General features: G+C 42.9%; 1 protein-coding gene across 2 annotated transcripts in view; it reads right to left on the bottom strand.

Moving 5' to 3' along the window:
* CRK (CRK proto-oncogene, adaptor protein) overlaps positions 1-21,754 on the bottom strand; it is a 50,506-nt gene that overhangs the window by 14,981 nt on the left and 13,771 nt on the right. The window contains exon 2 of one of the 2 annotated variants that reach the window (XM_048823759.2): positions 4,782-5,317. In XM_048823759.2, coding sequence (XP_048679716.1) covers positions 4,782-5,317 — 536 coding nt within the window. The remainder of the gene's footprint in view (positions 1-4,781; positions 5,318-21,754) is intronic. The other variant, XM_048823760.2, reaches the window with a different exon arrangement.

The raw sequence follows: 21,754 nt of genomic DNA, 5'->3' as shown, positions 1-21,754 counted from the left end.
ACAACTATTTGTATTTCTTTAAATTGTGGGGGACATGGCAGAATTGGTATTTTGCATCCTCGGTAGGCTCAGCCCTTGGGCTAGTAGATGTTTCACAAAAATTTTAAGCCCTACATACATGGTAGTTCAAATGTAAATAAAATAAGCAAACTAGATGAAGGTACTATAAAATGGGTGCACAACTGATTGAAAAAACATTCAAAAAATAGTTATCAATGATTTGCTGTCAAACTGGGAGGATCCACCCAGTGGGATCCCACAGGGGTTTGTCCTGGGTCCAGTACTATTCAGTATTCTCATTAGTGACTTAGATAATGGAGTGAGAATATGCTTATAAAATTTGCCGATGACACCAAGCTGGGAGAGGTTGGAACTTGGAAGTACTTTGGAGGACAGGATTAGAATTCAAAATGACCATGACAAATTGGAGAACTGGTCTGAAATCAACACTATGATATTCAGTATAGATAAGTGCAAAGTACTACAATGAGGAAGTAAAAAATTTATGCACAAATACAAAACAGGGAATAACTGGCTAGGCAACTGTATTGCTGAAAAGGATCTAGGGGTTATAGTGGATTACAAATTGAATATGAGCCAACAATTAGATGAAAATTCTGGGGTGTATTAACAAAAGTGTTGTATGTAAGACATAGGAGGTAATTGTCCTACTATACTCAGCACAGGTGAGGCCTCCGATTGGGTACTGTGTCCAGTTTTAGGTGCTATGTTTGAGGAAAGGAGAAACTGGAGAGAGTCTAGAGGAGAACTACAAATATGATCAAAGGTTTAAAAAACCTGACCTATGAGGAAAGGTTAAAAAAATGGACTCATGTTAATCTTGAGAAAAGACAACCGAAGAAGGACAAGTCTTCAAATATGTCAAGGGCTGCTATAAAGAGGACAGTGATTAATTGTTCTCCATGTCCACTGAAAGGTAGTAGGAGAACAAGTAACAGGCTTAATTTGCAGCAATGAAAATTTAGATCAGATATTAGGAAAAGCTTTCTAAATATGAGGATAGTTAATCACTGGAATAGGTTACCAAGGGAGGTTGTGCAATTCCCACCATTCAAAGTTTTTAAGAACAAGTTAGAAAAACCCCTGTCAGGGATGGTCTAGGTATACTTGGTCCTGGCTCAGCATGTGCGCAGACTAGATGATCTCTGGAGATCCCTTCCAGCTCTACATTTCTAGGATTCTATGAAAAAGGGAATCCAATCTTAGTTAAATCCTTAACTTGTCAAGCACAATCAGTGCAATCCCCACCCCCTATTTTAAACAGCTGAGTCTCTAGGGTGTTATGGGGTGTTCACCCATGCTTGCCTGGAAGGGGATAATGTAGGATAAAAAGGGGGTCAATTAACCACACAGGCCACAGCTGAGGGGAATCAGGTGTCTTAGTAATCCCCTGACTCATAGATGCTGGAACTGGGGGTGCTGCTGCACCCCCTGGCTTGAAGTAGTTTTCATTGTATACAGGGTTGACAGTTTGGTTCAATGGCTTTCAGCACCCCCAGTATACAAATTGTTCCAGCACTCCTGCCTTGACTGAATAATAAGGGAGCCCAGCTGAGGAGGAACGAGCTGGGCTGGGTTTATAAAGATGGGAAGTTGGCAGCAGAAGGAGGCTGCAGGGAAGTACCCTACAGTCACTCCGTGGGAGGAAGGAGCTTTGAAGCTAACAAACCCAGAGAAGGGGGAGTCAGAAGGTTAGGAAAGGTCCAGGGAAGAGGCAGTAAGGTCCAGAATGGAACAGACCTTGGCTGGTGATTAGAGGAACCCTGAGCTGGAACTTGGAGTAGGGGGGTAGGCCCAAGTTCCCCTACCAGCTACTGGGGAAGTGGCACTGGCTGGGCAGTGAATGGGAAGACTGCCTGAGCCCGTTCACACAAAGAGACTTTGATACCGGAAGGGGAGGACACATCTGACTTGGCCAGAGGGCTCAGCTACGACCACAAAGCATCTTGCCTTGCTGAGAGCCAGGAAGAGAAGGCAGGGTATGTGGTGAGAGATGGAAAAGAGGCATTGGACCTGAAATCAGCTAATCCCCAGAGTGAACTGGAGGAGGCACACTAGTGGTGAGCAGACCCTGTGACACTACAACTTCATGGCTTTAGTTAGGAAAGAAGATTTCAGCAGTTCTCAAACTTTAGGTCTGGACCCCAAAGTGGGTCGAAACCCCGTTTTAATGGGGTTGCCAGGGCTTTGGTGTTAGCCAAAGCCAAAGCTGGAGCCCCACCACCCAGGGCCAAAGCCAAAGTCCAAAGGCTTCAGCTCCAGGTGGTGGGGCTTAGGTTACATGCTCCCCCATGCCTGAGGCTGAAGTCCTTGGGCTTCAGCTTCCCCCACTGCCCCCGCCCAAGGCAGTGGGGCTCGGGCGGGCTCAGGCTTTGATCCCCCCTCCTGGGGTCATGTAGTAATTTTTGTTATCATAAGGGGGTCGCGGTGCAATGAAGTTTAAGAACCCCTGTGCCAGTGGTATTCTCTAAATTCATTTGGAACAGGGCAGAAAAGGTCTCCATGGAGACCCTACAAACTCTGGCAGGCTGATAGGTCATTTATCATGAAGGGATGAGTGTCCAATCCCATGAACTCTACTACTGGAAGACCTGCCCAAGGCACCTGCATGTAATTTGCCCCTTATAAAAGGACTGCACAAGACAACCTACATTTCCAGTGCTTTCTAAGGGAAAATAAATACTTTCAATCCCACTTTGTATCACCAATCAACACAGCAGCTTTCTGTTAATGTACATTTAATTTTAACATACATTTTCTTCAGAGCTTAATTCTTTATAATTAAAGTTTACTTATAAGCTTTAATTTTGCACTGGAATTTTCCCTTAAATGTGAACTAAACCTAAAGCGGGAAGTCCAGAAATGTGTGACAACTGTACCCACTAATAAGGCTGCTAGAGATATTGGAGGGTATGGTGTCACTCAACACATAATTTAAAATTTCACTGAACTTTGCGGGGGGGGAAAAAAAACCTGCTCTTTTTGCAAAAAGAAAAGGAGTACTTGTGGCACCTTAGAGACTAACCAATTTATTTGAGCATGAGCTTTCGTGAGCTACAGCTCACTTCATCGGATGCATACCGTGGAAACTTCCACGGTATGCATCCGATGAAGTGAGCTGTAGCTCACGAAAGCTCATGCTCAAATAAATTGGTTAGTCTCTAAGGTGCCACAAGTACTCCTTTTCTTTTTGCGAATACAGACTAACATGGCTGTTACTCTGAAACCTGCTCTTTTTGGTTTGCTAGAGATGCCACAACATCAATATCGGAGCTTTTGTACATCTGGTACCTATGATATCCCAGAATCCATCATTCTGGGCCCGTCTCCAGTAAACCCAGAAAAGTAAACAATTTTAGGGCTTTGTGAAATTCTAAAAATTAAAAACTATGTGCTGAGTGTCCCTCAAACCCTGGAAAAATTGTTTGTGGGTTAATTCTAGGCACATTTCTTGATTTACTTAAATTTTTATTTTAGCTTTCCATTTCACCTTTAAAGCATAAATGCAACAACATATATAGTAACAAGTTACATGCGTGCACCCTGGCCAAGTTACAATATCTTTAGGAAAAAAAGTTTTGGATTTTCCAGGTTATGCATCTATAATCTGATTAACACCACATTACTTCTACTGTTGCTATGACAACATTATTCATAATGTTGTAATTATGTATAGTGTCCACATCACTGAGGTATTTAGGTACATTTTATACCATGCAAGACAAAACTAAATATCACAAGAATTGGGAGCGCTTCCTCTGTGCCTCCTCACAGAAACTGTCTCAGTTTCCCTGAAAGAATCCAAGATGGTGGACAACAGGAAGCAGATTAAATAAAGAAAATCCAGAGACTGTAGTTAAAGGAAAGCCTGGATAAAGAGATGCATTTTACATGCCATCCTGAGAGGAGAGCCTACCACTGAGAAGGCCCTGCTCCCAATTCCCTCAAGCTTCACTTTAAGGATATCTAGTTGAAGTGTGTCTATACAGTACTCCTATTTCCTTGGCATTTCATTTTAAAGGAAAAAAGAAAAGAATTCATGTATGACTATTTGAATGTACAATCAAAAAATGATTAATCCCTTTAAGGAAAAGTGGTGATGCATCAAGAAGCATCCTGCATCCACTCGTCCCAATGCTTTCCACATGTAGAGTTACCAGGACTACATGAAACACAGGGAGGTACTGAAAAAGCAATCACCTAAAAGGTGCTCTTATTTCAGTGTGTGATGTTCTAGATAAACCACATGCATGATCAGCACCATCTTAGTGTGTTATTAAAGGAGCTCATACATAAATCCTGCCATAGAACCATTTGTATTATTAAACTGGAGGTGTGGGAGAGAAGTCAGCATCCCTACTTAGGAATGGAAAGAGTCTGTGCCCAAGTATCCAAACTAACCAGTTTATGAACTCTTAACTTTGTTATTGGGGAAAAAAACTCAGAAGCATGAAGAAGTGAATAAGAATGTGGATGGGGAAGCCTTGCTATATTAGTAATGCTTGAAGTGAAATAGGTTATTTGTTCAGCGAATATAATACCCTAAACATTTTATAATATAAATTATCAGAACCTTCTCTAGTCATTTATAATAGATTTCAAATAAAGTCTCCATCCAAAACATTAAACTAGTTATTAGTTTTACATCAAGAGTAATATTAAAATGCTTTCTCCCTCTCAGCATTCCTACAAAGGCTATGTGTTTGAAAGGGAAATCCCTTGAACAAATCTCTTCTTTCTAATTTTTGCCCATTATGTACCTCCAAAGCCAAGGCTGTCTTGTCGTAGGCATTAGGGACTCGCTTCTGGATAACCCGGGCATAAATAGGGCCATTCTGAAGGTTAGGGAGCGGAGTGTTGATGCTGGGTTGGGCATAGGGCCCTGGCTCCGGCCCACCCAGTGGCTGTGGGTGGGAACTATCCTGGTTACCTCCAATCAGAGTAGATACTGAAGCAGAGGAAGGTCTATACTTCTCCACGTAAGGAACAGGTATCATTCCCCTCTTTCCATCGCTGTCTTCTGCATTCCACCATTGCTCTTCAGGCTTATCCCGGATTCTCAGTATGTCTCCTTTCTTAAATGGAAGATCTTCCTCATCATTTCCATTAAAGTCAAAGAGAGCTCGCACATATTCAGCTTCTTCCTGCCTCAGTATAACTCCACTATTCTGCTTGGATTTGGAAACAGGTTCTATCAAGGTTGTAGTGTCCAAATAATGTATTTTGTAGAATTCCAGTAAAGATGGTAATGAATCAAACTCTTGGTCACCTATTCGGAATCTGGAGGGATTCAACCCTAAAAGAAAAATGGCAGCACATTATTAAAGAGAATATAATAAAAATGTGACAAATTGAAACTTAATCTCTATGAAAATTATTGAAGTTTCTGATGAATAATTTGATGCAGAATTAAGCACTATACTTCAGAATAATGTTGTTCATTGTATCTAACCTTTGTACATAGTTAGTGATTTGTATATATGCATACATGGAAGAAAACTGAAGTTTGATATGGTAGAATAATGAAGTGAACAGTAACCTGTACCTTCCAGAATCGGGAGGTAGAATGTGTGGATCTTATTCAGATGGAATGGAATCTTATTTTTAGAAGTGAAGTTTGTCAAACTAGGAAGGTGGGGCTAGGCAGACTAGAACAAAAAAGCAGTGGGTCACTTATGCTATAGTTAAGATTAAGACCATCTTTCCGTTCAAAGTTCAACTCTAACTGGTTGACTCCTGTAAAATGTAATGACCACTTAACACCCTTTTAAACCACCTAAACCTATACCTTCCCTTACCCATCATTAAATCCACAGACTGCTCTCATATCCCTTCTTACTATTGACCATACCCATGAAAAGTCAACCCCAGCACCCTGCTACTGACATACCCTACACAACTCTCTATTGAAATGATGCAGACTGGAACCTCAAGTTACACATTCGCCTCTTTCATTTGATCCTACGCATGGGGGCACAGAGCCAGATACACTCATATCAAAATCACACCTCTGCATTCCTCAAACAAATCCACAGATCTCCTTATATCACAAACGCACCTCTACCAATCGGCCCGACCTATTGCTTCCACTCTTCAGTACCTCTATACCTAAAACATGTAGACAATTGCCAAGGGCTCTTTCCAGCTCCAGAGGGGAAGAGTTACAGTTGCATGGGCATTTACCTTAACTTTGTATTTCCTTGTTTTCACAAGTTTGAGTTTTGCTGAACTTGATGTTCTGGAAGCTATCACTGAACAACCTTAACTCTGTGTTAATGAAGATTTTTACTATTTAATACGAATCTGATTTTCACTCCCAAGTTTATTCTGAAGTTTTGTTTCTTTCTTGTGTGTGTCTTCGACCTACCACATCTATAAACTCACCCACATTCAGCTTTTCACTTGGGACTGTACAGGATTTTCATTTCCAAAGTATAAGACATCTGTGTATTTGATATAGAATGAATTTTAGGTACAAGCCCAAGATAAAGAATGAACCGTTCAGCTTTTTTAGCCCTCTACTCTTTACAGCATCACTGTCCTGAATGTTACATCAAGAGAGCAATGTTGCAGTTACAATTAGTTACTAGTAGTTAGTCAAAAAAACACACTAAGGCCTTGACTACACTGCCACTTTACAGCGCTGCTCGGGTTTATTTCTCCAAATTTTTTGAGCAATAAAATATAGAGAGGTGTGAAAAAACATCCCCCTGAGCACTGCAAGTTTCAGCGCTGTAAAGTGGAAGTGTAGCCAGTGCACCAGCGCTGGGAGCCGCACCCCCAGCGCTGGGAGAGCTACTCCCCTTGTGGAGATGGGGGGGGGGGGGTTATAGCGCTGGGAGAGCGTTCTCCCAGCACTGGTGCTGCAACTACACAGCCACGTTAAAGCTCTACCGTGGCAGCGCTTTAACGTTGCTAGTGAAGATACGCCCTAAGACAGTGTTTGAAGACAGATACTAAACACTACGAAGAGTTTTTAGCAGCTTGGCTTTGGAGCCAACACAAATGAGGCTATTCTTCCTTTTTTTAAGTGTATTTTTTTATGAAAGTCATAAACACCCATTTTATACAAATCAACATAGCAATATACATTTCCAAAACATTGCAACAAGTGCATTAACCTTTTAGTTCTAATTTCTCTTAGCATAAGTCACCTTCTTCACATTTGTCAAATGCCAGGTGAGTTATAAACCATAATATCAAATGTATCAACAGATATTCAACTAAATAAATCACATCCCATACTACTATACATTATGAATGGACATACAACTGATGAATTGCCAATCTTGGTTTCAGTTGTCCAAATGTCTGTTTCTCTTTTTTCTTGGTTTTAAGTTCTTCACTTTATTTAGAAAACAATAAGTCTGATATTCCATATATTGTATAACCAGTTGTTGTGGGAGGAATGGAGACAAAGAGATTCACACTTCAATAAGTATGATGAGTAAGGAGGGGGCACACTCATACTTCAAGCTCCTATTCTAGTCCATTTTCCTTCTATCAAAAAAGAGTTGCTTACCTTGTAAATCTGTTTCTCCAAAGAGGATCTCTAACAGAACTCTTGCTCCTGGGCCTTAGTTCCTTAGTGCAAGGCTAGAAGAACTCTCCCTAGCTCTTAAGACAGTTTTGACCATCAAGGGCAGCATTACCAGGGTGGATCACTGGCTCAGGCTGACTTCCTGAATATTCCAAGTAGTTCCTTCAACTGAGCAGGAGATAATGCTCCCAGAAAGAAAAGATGATCAACTAGCAAAAGATACTACCAGAGAAAAATGGTATAAAAAAGTACCTCTCAGAATTATGGGATGAGGTGTTTGTGGTGAGAGAATTCACCTAGATAATATCTTCAGAGAAGCAAAATTATAAGGTACGCTCAGTAAGTCCAGGATTCACATTCTGGCAGACTAAGAAATATCCACACGGAAATGAGATATCCAAAAGGAAATGTAAGCAAATGAGCAAAACCAACATGACCAATGCCAATAGGGCAGACAAAGAGGAAAGTATGAATTTAGATACCTCTCAAAATGCCTACATTATAATATATAATCATAAGTATAAATTATCTAACAAAGTAAGGGACATCCTATAACAAAACAAAACAAAACTTTTTTGGTGGGGTGGGTGGTGAGAGTTTAACCTCCCTTACCTTATTGCAGGGGGGTGGGGAGCGGGACTTTTTGGCCTAAGGGCCACATCTGGTGGGAAAATTGTATGCAAAGCCATCAATGTAGGGCTGGAGCAGGGGGTTAGGTTGTGGGAGGGGGTACGGTGTGCAGGAAGGGGCTCAGGGCAAGGGGTTGAGGTGCAGGAAGGGGCTCAAGGCAGGGGTGCAGGAGGGGGTGCGGAGTGCAGGAGGTGGCTCAGCGCAGGGGATTGGGGTGCAGGAGGGATGCGGCGGGGGCTCAGGGCAGGATGGGTGAGGCAGGAGACTTCACACCAGTATGAAATGCAATTAGGCATCCACTAAGACATGATCCTCTATGGTGTTGGTATCAAATGAAGCAAAAATTGTGTTGATTTTCTAATGGTTTTAGTCCTCCCAGGGATCTTTTAAGATCAAGCATATGGAGAAAGGTCTCTCTGGAATGGGCAGGCAGGTGTGGGAAGAACGTTGGCAGGCCAATAGGATCGTTAGTGTGGAACTCCAATACCACACTGGAGAGAACACTAACTCTGCAGCACCACTTTATCTCAGGAAAGACTGGTATAACTTGGTCATTAGACCAAAGTCATTGCCACCACAAAATGACTGCATGTAAAGAACTTGAGCTCATAGGAAATAAGTGGTTCTAAAAGAACTTTGATAAGCTTTGTCAAGGCCACATTAATATCCCATGACCAAGGGCTTTTTATTGGGGGTGGTGTTAAGAGACTTCTACTAAGAGACAATAAACTGAAATAGATGTGACAGTGATAGATGTGACAATATCCTACATTATCCTGAACAAACCTTATGGAATTAAGATGAAATTTACTAAATTAAGTTAAACCTCACTGAATTACAGTTAATACCTTTGGGGAACATTGTACTAAAAATGTAATTATATATGTGTTGTTAGGACATTGTATGTACCTTCTCTAGCAGGGATGCTAATGTACTTTCCTCCATTATCAGCCCGTCGAAGCCACCCACCCAGAGAGATATGCATACAGTTGTTTAAACTAGGACCAACAAAGAAAGGGTTTGGGGACAAATAGCCTGTTTTTTAAACTGGCTCATGGGCTTCTTCCTGATCCAGCAAATGGACAGGACGCCTGGTCCACGGAAAGCTCCAATCCTTAGGGTAGGGTTGGAAGTTCTGTGCCTGCCAGACTCCATGTTAGAGTTGTGTAGGTGTCCTTATTATTTTTAATGTTTTCTCTATAATGCTTTTTACCTTAAGAATAAAGTAGGTTTGCATAGAAAGAACTGTAGAGAACTTATAAATAGGGCTGTCAATTAATCGCAGTTAACTCTCACGATTAAGTCAAAAAAATTAATCGCGATTTTAAAAAAGTAATCGCAGTATTAATCACACTGTTAAGCAATAGGTTTAAGTTACATTTATTAAATATTTTTGGATGTTTTTCTACATTTTCAAATATATTGTTTTCAATTACAACACAGAATAGAAAGTGTACAGTGTTCACTTTATATTATTTTTATTACTAATATTTGCACTCTAAAAATGATAAACAAAATAAATAGTATTTTTAAATTCACCTAATGCAAGTACTGTAGTGCAATCTCTTTATCATGAAAGTGCAAGGTACAAATGTAGAATTTTTGTTACATAACTTCACTCAAAAACAAAACAATGTAAAACTTTAGTGCCTACAAGTCCACTCAGTCCTACTTCTAGTTCAGCCAATCATGAAGACAAAAGTTTGTTTACATATACGGGACATAATGCTGCCTGATTATTTACGTCACCTGAAAGTGAGAACAGGCGTCCACAAGGCACTTTTGTAGCGAGCCTTGCAAGTTATTTACATGTTAAAACATTCGTATGCCCCTGCATGCTTCGGCCACCATTCCAGAGGACATGTTTCCATGCTGATGATGCTCGTTTAAAAAAAATGCATTAATTAAATTTGTGACTGAACTCTTTGGGGAAGAATTGGATGTCTCCTGCTCTGTTTTACCCGCGTTCTGCCATATATTTCATGTTATAGCAGGTTTGGCTAATGACCCAGCATATGTTGTTTCTTTTAAGAACACTTTCACTGCAGATTTGACAAAACGCAAAGGTGGTACCAATATGAGATTTCTAAAGATAGTTATGGCACTCGACCTAAGGTCTAAGAATCTGAAGTGCCTTCCAAAATCTGAGAGGAACAAGGTGTGGAGAATGCTTTCAGAAGTTTTTAAAGAGCAACAGTCCAATGTGGAAACTACAGAACCTGAACCACCAAAAAAAAAAAAATCAACCTTCTGCTGGTGGCATCTGACTCAGATGATGAAAATGAACATGCATCGATCCATACTGCTTTGGATCATTATCGAGCAGAACCAGTCATCAGCATGGATTCATGTCCTCTGGAATGATGGTTGAAGCAAGAAGAGACATAAATCTTTAGGGCATCTGGCACGCAAATATCTTGTGACGTTAGCTACAACAGTGCCACGTGAACGCCTGTTTTAACCTTCAGGTGACATTGTAAACAAGAAGTGGGCAGCATTATCTCCTTGTAAACAAATCTGTTTGTCTGAGCAATTGGCTGAACAAGAAGCAGGACTGAGTGGATTTGTAGGCTCTAAAGTTTTACATTGTTTTATTTTTGAATGCAGGGGTTTTTTTTACATAATTTTACATTTATGAATTCAACTTTCATGATAAAGAAATTGCACTACAGTACTTGCAATGGGGGAATTGAAAAATACTATTTCTTTTATTTTTACAGTGCAAATATTTGTAATAAAAATAAATATAAAGTGAGCACTGTACACTTTGTATTCTATGTTGTAATTGAAATAAATGTATTTGAAAATGTTGAAAACATCCAAAAATATTTAAATAAATGGTATTCTATTATTGATTAGCAGCACGATTAATTTTTGCACTTGCTTGACAGTCCTACTTATAACTGTAGCAATTACACCTGTTAGTCTCTGAAAAGAAAGGAAGCAGGTATCCTTGGGCAACTTATCTGTACTGGGAAATACACAGTGAACACAAGAAACTGTGCAACCTAGAAATACCCTGGGTCAGAAGGGAGAGGGACAGGGATCCACTCAAGACAGCTAACAGCTGACAGCCAGAGTGTGGATGTCCTTACTGGGCCACTAAGCGAAAAATACAGGTGCAGTTGCCCTGAACTGTCTGAACCTTATGACAAAGAGCTGTAGAGTCTAACTTCTGCTAGGGTACAATAACCTGAAATAGCTGCCAAACTTATCTGGATAGTGTTAAGCATTTTTGCACAGGACAAGTAAAAGGGGCCAATTGGGCCTGTATGTACCACACAGCAAACCTTTTTACCTCAAGCTGTAGATGGCCTCTGAGATGCCACAACATAAGCCACCTGCTTGGAAAGTCCATGCTTATGGATTTCTATCCTTTCTAGCCAAACTAAAGAGAAGGCTTCCAAGTTGGAAGAGAACAATGTGCTCTACTGAAGTGATGATCTAAGGCCAGTGGCATCAGATTTGGCCACCTGCAACAGGGTTAAGAACTCTCTCTCAGTGGGCTAGTTAGAGGGGACTATCTGGATCAAAACTTTGTCACCCCTAGGGAGACACTGATCTGGAACTCAAAAGTTCTGGGTTCAATTCCTATTTCTGTCAATCTCCTTGTGTGCTCATGGACAAATCACTTAAACATTCTGGATCACATTCTGGCATCCTTTGGTCACATCTACACTACAAACTTTGATTGACAAGTTATGTTGGCATAAAGCCACTGCAGTTTGCATATCACTTGTGCATGCACATACTTGTTTCCTTGCATTGGCACTTCACATACTCACCAGGTGTTTGTGTCAATGTAGTGTGTGGTGCACCATAGGTAGGTATCCTAATGCGAAACTTGCCATTCTCCAGCACACTGCCTTTTGGGAAATTGGTGAGGTAGAAACAAGTTGCACAGGAGTAACAAGCACTTCTCACTGTCTGCCATCTCTGACAGAAGCATGAAGCCCAAACAACTCTGCACTATTGTCATGACTGTTGCAAGCAGAGGATGAATGATCCTCTGGCATTTGCAGAGCCATAGTAAGCATTGGGTGACATGAAGATTTTGTGGAGGACAGTCTGCTGTGTGATATAGCAAAAAACAATTCAAGGATGGTGGTGGCATTCACAGAGCAGTTGCAGACCAGAGAGAGTGCTGCTTCTGTGCCCAAGAAACAAGCACTGACTGGGATCACATCATAATGCAGGTCTGGATGATGAGCAGTGGCTGCAGAACTGTCAGATGCAAAAGACCACATTCCTGGATCTGTATGCCAAACTCACCCCAGCCCTCTAGCACAGGGAGACTAGAATGATAGCCATACTGTCAGCTAAGTGAGTGATGATTGCCTTCTAAAACCTTGCAACACCAGATTGCTACCAGTCAGTAGGACATCACTTTGGACTTGGAAAATCTACAATGGGGGGCCATTAATGGTCTCCTGCTATGCAGGACTGTGACTCGCAGTAACGTGCAGGACATACTGGATGGATTTGCAGCAATGGGGTTCCCAAACTGCAGTGGGATGTTAGATGACACACATCCCTATTTTGGCACCAGCCCACCTTGCCACCAAGTACATCAACAGAACAGGCTACTTTTCCAAGATTATGCAAACATTGGTGGATCACCAGAGATGCTCCACTGCTATCCGCACTGGCTGGTCATGGAAGGTGCATGATGCTTGCATCTTTAAGGACACAGAACTGTTCAGAAAGCTGCAAGCAGGGACATTCTTTCCTGACTGGCGGATTACTGTTAGTGATGTTGAAATGCCAACAGTGATCCTGGGGTACCTGGCCTAACCCTGGCTCGTGAAGCCATACACCAGCCACCTTGACAGCACCAAGAAGAGATTTAACTACTGGCTCAGCAGGTGCAGAATGAGATTGAATGCGCTTTTGGTAGACTGAAGGGATGCTGGGGTTGTTTACTCAAGACCGGATATGAATGAGAAAAGTATCCCAATGGTTATAGCTGCCTGTTGCATTCTACATAATATCTGTGAGGCAAAGGGGAAAAAGGTGCTGCTGGGATGGAGGAAAAATGTGGAGTGGCTGTCTGCTGCCTTTGAACGGCCAGACACAAGGGCTATTACAAGAGCTCAATGTGGAGCTATGCAGCTGGGGGAGGCCTTGAAAGGGCATTTCAACAGTCAGCCACAGTAAGATGGGAGGGGCGAACGTGCTCTATCTGCCATGGAGTTTTGGTGGCTATTAGGAATTGTATGGTGCTTGCTGTACATTTATGAATATAACACTGTTTGTTAATGGACTTATTAATTTTCCAGTGCTTTTTGTACATTTACAATTATTACACTGAGTTTTTGTCACTGATCCCATAAGTTTTGTCCACCTGCACAACAAGTAGTAAATGCTTTCAGAAGTGCTAGGCATTCTGCAGCATATGTTGTGAAGTAATAAAGATGAATTATTTACCAAAAAATATTTTTTATTGAGAACCAAAACCAGTGTAAAAAAAACTAGGGTACAATTAAAAAAAACAAATACAATAAAAACTTCTGAAATAAATTAACAGAACTTAACAAGGAGACAGAACATTCATGTCCTTTTCAGTTCATTTTGGCTACACATAGAGCAATAGTGGCTCTCACACATCAGTGCATGTGAAGCTATGGTTCTCCTTACTGTCCACTGGCGTGGAGTGGTAGGGGTTATGGATGCATTCCCTGATGCCACGTGGAAAGTTGGGGCTGGAGGTGTAGAAAGGTGTAAAATGGAGTTCTCCACTGACTGCAAAGGGAGGTGAACCCATGATTGTTGAACCTGTAGGTCAACCAGAGTCTGCAGCAGTGTTCCCTCTAATTTTTCCCACACATATACAGAATAAATTGTGTGTGACACAGCACCTTCATATTGGTGCACATAACAAAATTAATGTGGTGGGGGTGGGGCCAAGGGGTTCGGAGTGTGGGAGGGGGGCTCAGGGCTGCAGCAGAGGGTTGGGGTGCAGGGGTGTGAGGGCTCCGGCTTGGGATGCAGGGATAAGAGTGGGGCTGAGGAGCTCAGGGCTGGGGTGCATAGGGTGAGGGCTCCGCGGTGGGGCTGGGGATGAGAGGTTTGGGGTGCAGGAGGGTGCTCCAGGGCTATGGCGGGGAGAGAAGACTCCCCCCAGCTCTCTCTCCCTGCAGCAGCACCTGGGCTGGGGTGGGAAGAGGTGCCTCTTCCCGGCGCGGCAGCTTGGGGGCTGGGGCTGTGGGCTAGGTACCCCTCCCCCAGCAGGTCTGAGCCGGGGCTGAGTTGCAGGAGGGGTGCCCCGGTCACGCAGGTCCTGGGCTGAGTTGGGGTGCCCCCCTAGGGTGCCGACTCCATGGGTACTCCAGGGCTGGAGCAACCAGAGAGAAAATTATCGGGTGCTGCTCAGCAGCACTCTCCAGCAGCCAAGCTACCCCCGCCCCCCAGTGCCTCTCACCTGCCAGCAGCCCCGCTGACCAACTCCTCCCTCCCAGCACCTCCCACCCCTGCTAACAGCTGTTTTGCAGTGTGTAGAAAGCTGCGGGAGGGAGGGAGGGGGAGGAGTGGGGACAGGGCACACTCGGGGGAGGAGGCAGGGAAGAAGCGGGATGCGGGCAGGGACTTGGGGGAAGAGGTGGAGTAGGGGCGGGGCCCGGAGCGGAGGTGGGGGTCATGTACCCCCCTAGTTACAAGGGAAGTGGGCGCCTATGGCGCACCCCTCCCCTGGCCGCGGCAGGTCAGCGGGGCAGCAGTAAACAGGCTGCTGCATGGCTGCGCAGCTTAAAAGGAACTTAGGTCTAAAGGATTTGTGTTTGCTGATGAAGAAGGCCCATTATGTCCTGGTACATTTCCTTCTCCTATCCACTCTTTCCCTCTCCATACTGTCTGCAACATTCACCCTCCAGGCCCTCTTTTCGTGATCCGATGCAGCACTAGCTTGCAGGATCTCTCTGCACATATCCTCTTCTTTCTCCTCCTTATCATGGTCAGACGTTCCATGGGTGTGTAGGGAGGACCTCTCAACACCACAACAGCAGCAGCTACAGACAAAACATACAGAGGTATTCTGTGTATAACACCAGGAAAAGTGAAAGTTATGTTTCATAACACCCTTCCCTTGGCTCCCTTAAAGTTTTAAACAAGGAACGGTTATTGACACTTCAGCCTGGGAGTGCCTGTGCACAGCAGTGCTCACCAGCCCCAGCCCCAGCCATGTTGAGTATGGCCGAGCAGAGGCATTGGAGGGGAAGGGAATTCGGTTGCACAAAACAAATTTTCAGCCTCTGTTGCCCTACACTTATGCCCATGGAAAAGGCATGGAAAAGACACGGTGGTAATTTTAGCTGATATCTCACTCCTGAGGGTAACATAGGCACAGACAGCACAGCTGCTGCTGGTGTACTGAAGCTGCCTGGCCCCACATACACTAGCCTTTGCTGCAGTGGTGATTGCCAAAGTCGCGGACTGGTATGGGAAAGTATCTTACCATAGAGGAAGAAATAAGGCTGACATCCCTAGAAACTGTCAAGAGAGAATTGCTGAGTGCCCTCACAAAAGTTTCATTGAGATCTCTCTGGAGAATTCCAGGAATGTCTGTGTACATAAACAAACTGATCCATATGCCACCCTCCACCCTTAAATCTACGGGGCAATGAACTGCAGATAACAGCTCTACCTTTCTTTTTTTTGGACAGTTACCACTTCTAGTATAAGTAAATTAAACGTCACTACTTGGGTCCTGTTAAGTTGGGATGGGGCACCATTTGTACATTTAAACATTGTAATGGGAAATGCATTCACACACTTACCTAAGGTTCCTTCCCCTGCATCAGACTCGCCTGTGCTTAGCTGCTGGGACTGATGAGACTGCAGTGGAGTCTCTTACAGATCCTGGCTTGAGGCTTAGCTTGACCCTCAGGTCACATGTCCCTCATCCTCCTCACCGTTCACAGCAGGGGTTTGTCTCTCTGGCTCCACCGAGGTATCCATGGTGCTCTGCAGTGTGCTGGTGAGGTCTCCGCCAAGTCTGACATGGAGCTCATTGTACAAGCAGCAGGTCTGCACCTTACCACTAAATCAACTGTTGGCCTCCCTGGCCTTCTGATATGCCTGCTGCAGTTCCTTGGCTTTCACGTGACACTGCTGTTGTACCCCTTCTGCTGCATCCCCCGTGCAATCTGTTCATAGATGTCCACGTTTCTACATCTGCTCCATAGCTGATCCAATACCCATACCTCCTGTCTACTTCAGGCAGGAACACATCTGGAGCATGTAGCCAGCGTGATCGGTTGGGCAGCTGCACACAACACGGGAGGGCTGCAAGGTGTGTTCGCCAAGCTGGGCAATCAGGAAAATGCATTTCAAAAATATGCAGAGTGGCTTCCATTCTCTGTATCCCCTGGGCAGTGAAGTTCACAACTGTGACCAGAGGGGGTCAGTGTCAGGCATTGTAGTACAGTTGCTAGAGGACAGTCTACATTCGCAGTACATCAACCACCCCATGGCTTAACGCCTTTCAGGGAGGTGGTTTTACTGCATCGCTGTATTGGGGCATATACTTGGCAGGAGACAAATTTAAGCATACACATGGACAGCTAGGTTGGCACTAGGCCGCTTACATTGACTTAATTTTGTAGTGTAGACCCGGCCTCTCTCACACTGAGTAACACCTAACTCCATGAGCGGCCCCTCTGAAATCAATGGGGGAGTAGGAGTTGGAAGAACTGTATCCTGCAGAGCAGTGATTCTAAGGGTGTGTCTTCACTGCAGTTAGCTCAAGTTATAAATCTAGTGTTACCCCTAACTCCTGTCCACACACAAAAATTTCTAACTCACGTTAAGTGGTGCTTTAAACTCCAGCTAGAAGGCCTTTTGGGATGTGTTAATGCTCCAGCGATGCTGATACTGGAGCTAGTAATGCAGTGTGGATGCAACAGCAAACAACAATTCATCAGCCGCTAATCCAACAACTGTGCTGCTAATTAATCACTCTGTTTAACTCCAGTATTGTTTTGAAGCATGTCTGCAATAATTCAAGTGGTACTAACTCAAGATAACTGATGATGTGAAGACAAGCCCTAGGAGGATATAAAGGTTATTGTAGATAACCAAGAGACTATTAGCTCCCAGTAAAATACTGCAGCTAACATGATCTTTGGATGAGTAGAAGGGAAGCGATAATACCTTTGTATACAGCACTCTGAAACCTACCAAAATAGTGTGTCCTTTTCCAGCACATGCACTTTCAAAGTTATGTTGAAAAACGGGCGAAAGATCACAGGATAGCTACAAAAAAAAAAGTGACTCTGGAAAGCACTCTTTACAGAAAGAAAAGGAGTACTTGTGGCACCTTAGAGACTAACCAATTTATTTGAGCATAAGCTTTCGTGAGCTACAGCTCACTTCATCGGATGCATACTGTGGAAAGTGTAGAAGATCTTTTATACACACAAAGCATGAAAAAATACCTCCCCCCACCCCACTCTCCTGCTGGTAGCAGCTTATCTAAAGTGATCACTCTCCTTACAATGTGTATGATAATCAAGGTGGGCCTTTTCCAGCACAAATCCAGGGTTTAACAAGAACTTCAGGGGGGGGGGGGGGGAGGAAAAAACAAGGGGAAATAGGTTACCTTGCATAATGACTTAGCCACTCCCACTCTCTATTCAAGCCTAAGTTAATTGTATCCAATTTGCAAATGAATTCCAATTCAACAGTTTCTCGCTGGAGTCTGGATTTGAAGTTTTTTTGTTGTAATATCGCAACTTTCATGTCTGTAATCGCGTGACCAGAGAGATTGAAGTGTTCTCCAACTGGTTTATGAATGTTATAATTCTTGACATCTGATTTGTGTCCATTTATTCTTTTACGTAGAGACTGTCCAGTTTGACCAATGTACATGGCAGAGGGGCATTGCTGGCACATGATGGCATATATCACATTGGTGGATGTGCAGGTGAACGAGCCTCTGATAGTGTGGCTGATGTTATTAGGCCCTGTGATGGTGTCCCCTGAATAGATATGTGGGCACAGTTGGCAATGGGCTTTGTTGCAAGGATAGGTTCCTGGGTTAGTGGTTCTGTTGTGTGGTATGTGGTTGCTGGTGAGTATTTGCTTCAGATGGGGGGGCTGTCTGTAGGCAAGGACTGGCCTGTCTCCCAAGATTTGTGAGAGTGCTGGGTCATCCTTCAATCTCTCTGGTCACGTGATTACAGACATGAAAGTTGCGATATTACAACAACAAAAATTCAAATCCAGACTCCAGCGAGAAACTGTTGAATTGGAATTCATTTGCAAATTGGATATAATTAACTTAGGCTCGAATAGAGAGTGGGAGTGGCTAAGTGATTATACAAGGTAACCTATTTCCCCTTGTTTTTTCCTACCCCCCCAGACGTTCTTGTTAAACCCCGGATTTGTGCTGGAAATGGCCCACCTTGATTATCTTACACATTTTAAGGAGAGTGATCACTTTAGATAAGCTATTACCAGCAGGAGAGTGGGATGGGGGGAGGTATTTTTTCATGCTTTGTGTGTATAAAAGATCTTCTATACTTTCCACAGTATGCATCTGACGAAGTGAGCTGTAGCTCACGAAAGTTTATGCTCTAATAAATTTGTTAGTCTCTAAGATGCCACAAGTACGCCTGTTCTTTTTGTGGATACAGACTAACACGGCTGCTACTCTGAAACTCTTTACAATGAAAAACTTAAGCAGCTCAATCTAGTTAGCTTATCAAAGAATATTAGGAAGCAACACAATCCCCAGCTAAATACCTAGAAACAGAGAGGACATACCACATATTACCACATATACACATACCACATAAATTGTAGCAAAAAAGGTCATAACACCCCATAGCTAGAAGTCAGAGTTAGAAAAATGTAACTTTTTAACAATTAGTTTAAATAATAACACAGCCACAAGGAAAATGGTAAATTTTCCATCATTTAGAGTCTGTAAAGCAGGAATCCTCTAGTTCAACCACAAGTTATTGAGCTTGATAGGGTTTACTTACATAGCAGGGAAGAATAATTCCCTTAACTAACAGGTATTATTAGGTAAAGTTCCAAGGCCCATGTGATACAGGAAGTCAGATTAGATTAACATATAGTTCCTCTCTGGCCTTAGAAAAAAAAATAAAAAAAATCTATTAAACTTTTAAGTGTTTACTACACTTTCGTACCTCACAGAGGTTGTAATGAGGATAAATTGATGTGTGAGGTACTCTGATATTATCGCAAGGAACAAGAACACATTATAATAGCAAGGGAAATATTTGTTTGTAGAGGTAAAACCATTATCTTCCAGGTCTGTTCCTGCAGGAGCCAGTTCCAGTAGCACATTGCCCTCATCTTCTGGTGGAACAATACTCAAGGAGGGAATAATGTGGGGGGATCAGGTGTCAAGCTACCAAGGTAAACTTGCTGTCAAAGGAGACAGCTCCTGGCAAAAGTTCCAGCATGAGGCTACTTGGAGAATGACTCTCTCACCTTCCCCCACCACCTCCAATCCAGTATTACTAGGGAAAGAGTAGTTCTCTACCTTCTTCCTCTCACACCCTAATCAGCAGCACTGTCCCCCAACTCCCTCAGCTGGCTCATTTGGTCAAGACATACAAAGGGCTGAATTTTTTCTTAACTAGTTATGGTGTCTCAACTTGGCCTCTGTCCTGTTCTGTCCTGCTCAGGAGGTCAAAGCAGCAATCCAAATCTTTCCCTTTGATCAGGAAGTGGAGGCGTGGGCTGAAGACAAAAAACTATCTAGAATTTAACAATTTATATTTTTTGTGGGAGGGATGAGACATTATGTGGAAGGGTGTTCTAGTAATCTAAGCACAGGTCAGAGCCAGAGACCCTTCAACTCATCTCTCAGGTTGAGACAAATTCCCTTTCTGACAATGGACAAATCACTTCTGAGTCAGTTTCCCCATCTGTAAAATGGGGATAATTACTCACAGGAGCAATACTGGAAGATTTTTTATGGGGAGGGGGGTTTAACACCTCCTAAGTCTGGAAACCTATTCTGGGGTAAAATACTTACCATTCCACTTCATTTTCAGAGCGTAGTCAGAAGGCATAACCACCCTTAAAGCAGCCCATTCTTTGTCTCTTTAGATTTCATGTCATTCTCTTACTACAGAAGGGCCAACTCTGCTATAGTTAAGATTAACAACATCTTTTTGTTTAAAAAATGACAAGTTCTAAAATCCACGATTGCTTGGACTGCCTTGAAATTTAGTGTGCCTCATGGGAACACAGGATAGGGTTACTTATCCAAATTCAGGGTCATATGAGCAAGAGGTTCCTGCGTCCCCAAGGGAGCAGGACAGGAAAGGAGGGCCAATAGAAAAAACAAACAAAACCCCAAACCAGCTTTTCCTCAAGGTTGACAGATTCTACCAATTTTTTTTGCCCAGAGTTGGGGATCAAACCAGGGCCCTGCTCCTGGCACAATGGTCTCAATCACCCCACCCTTACTCCAGCTAGTGCATGGCACTCACTACCCCTTTGAGAGAACAAAATTTAATATATTATTCAAGAAAAGAGTTCAGCTCTCTAAATAGGCACAACCTTAATTTTCCTACAGCCTCATGCATCCAATGGACTACATTGTACATATACAGACAGAATAATCAAGAGGCTTTCTAGTCTGCCAATTTTATCTGCAATTGGGTGGCTCAAGGGAACAAACAGCAGTCAGTGAACCTGACCTACACCCAACCAGTCTCAGTTCAAATCTGACCTAGAGCAGAAATCTGAGAAAGGTCTGTAGGTATGTTGTTAATATCTGCTTGCCGGGGGATGTTATTTTAAGGAAATGTGTTTTGAATACAGCCGATAACTCAGAAGATGCTAAAACTATCAAATGACCAAAATAAATAAATAAATAAAATAAAAAACCCAACAACTTTGTCAATGCAGAGTTAAGGCTGTCCAGAAATAGCTCATGCCCTTCCAGAATGTAGAATTCAGCAAAACCCAAACTTGTGAAAACTAGGAAACACAGCTAAGAGTTAATGTACACCCCATACAACCATAACTCTGTCCTCCTGGATCTGGCAAGAACCAGTGTGAATTATCTGCACAAACTCCAGCTGCATTCACTGTGTTAGATGTAGCAGTATTGAATGGTGGAAGAATTAACTGGAGTGGCTTGGAAGAGTTTCGATTGTGATATGAGAGCTGGTGGCCCTGAGTATGTATGAGAGAGCTTCTCTTCCTGACCCCAGTGTGTGTGATCAAAGGAAAGAGGTGCATGTGAACACAGAGATCCAATATCCTTCATTTCAATACTGTATTGTGTAGGTTGTGTCAGCAGTGGGGCACAGAAATCTTCTTGGTTTTGCCATGGGGATCTGTCAGCAATTCAGTGAGAGATGAGTGTTGTGTGTGGGTTTAATGAAAGGTTAGTCTATAAGGCTGTGTATAAGGATGAAGGGGTTGAAAGAACTGTAAGATTTAGTAGATGTGGTGTTCTCTCCATATAGGAGTGTGGGGAGCTCCTGTTCAGCACAGGACAAAGCTGTGTGGGCATGTACCTTAACTCTTTATTTCTTTGTTTTCACAAGTTTGAGTTTTGCTTAACTTTATGTTAAG

The sequence above is a fragment of the Caretta caretta genome, chromosome 17 (assembly GCF_965140235.1).
Source record: "Caretta caretta isolate rCarCar2 chromosome 17, rCarCar1.hap1, whole genome shotgun sequence".
Classification (NCBI taxonomy): Eukaryota; Metazoa; Chordata; order Testudines; family Cheloniidae; genus Caretta; species Caretta caretta.
Note: the sequence above shows the minus strand (reverse complement) of the source record. Positions and strands in the feature narration are given on the sequence as shown.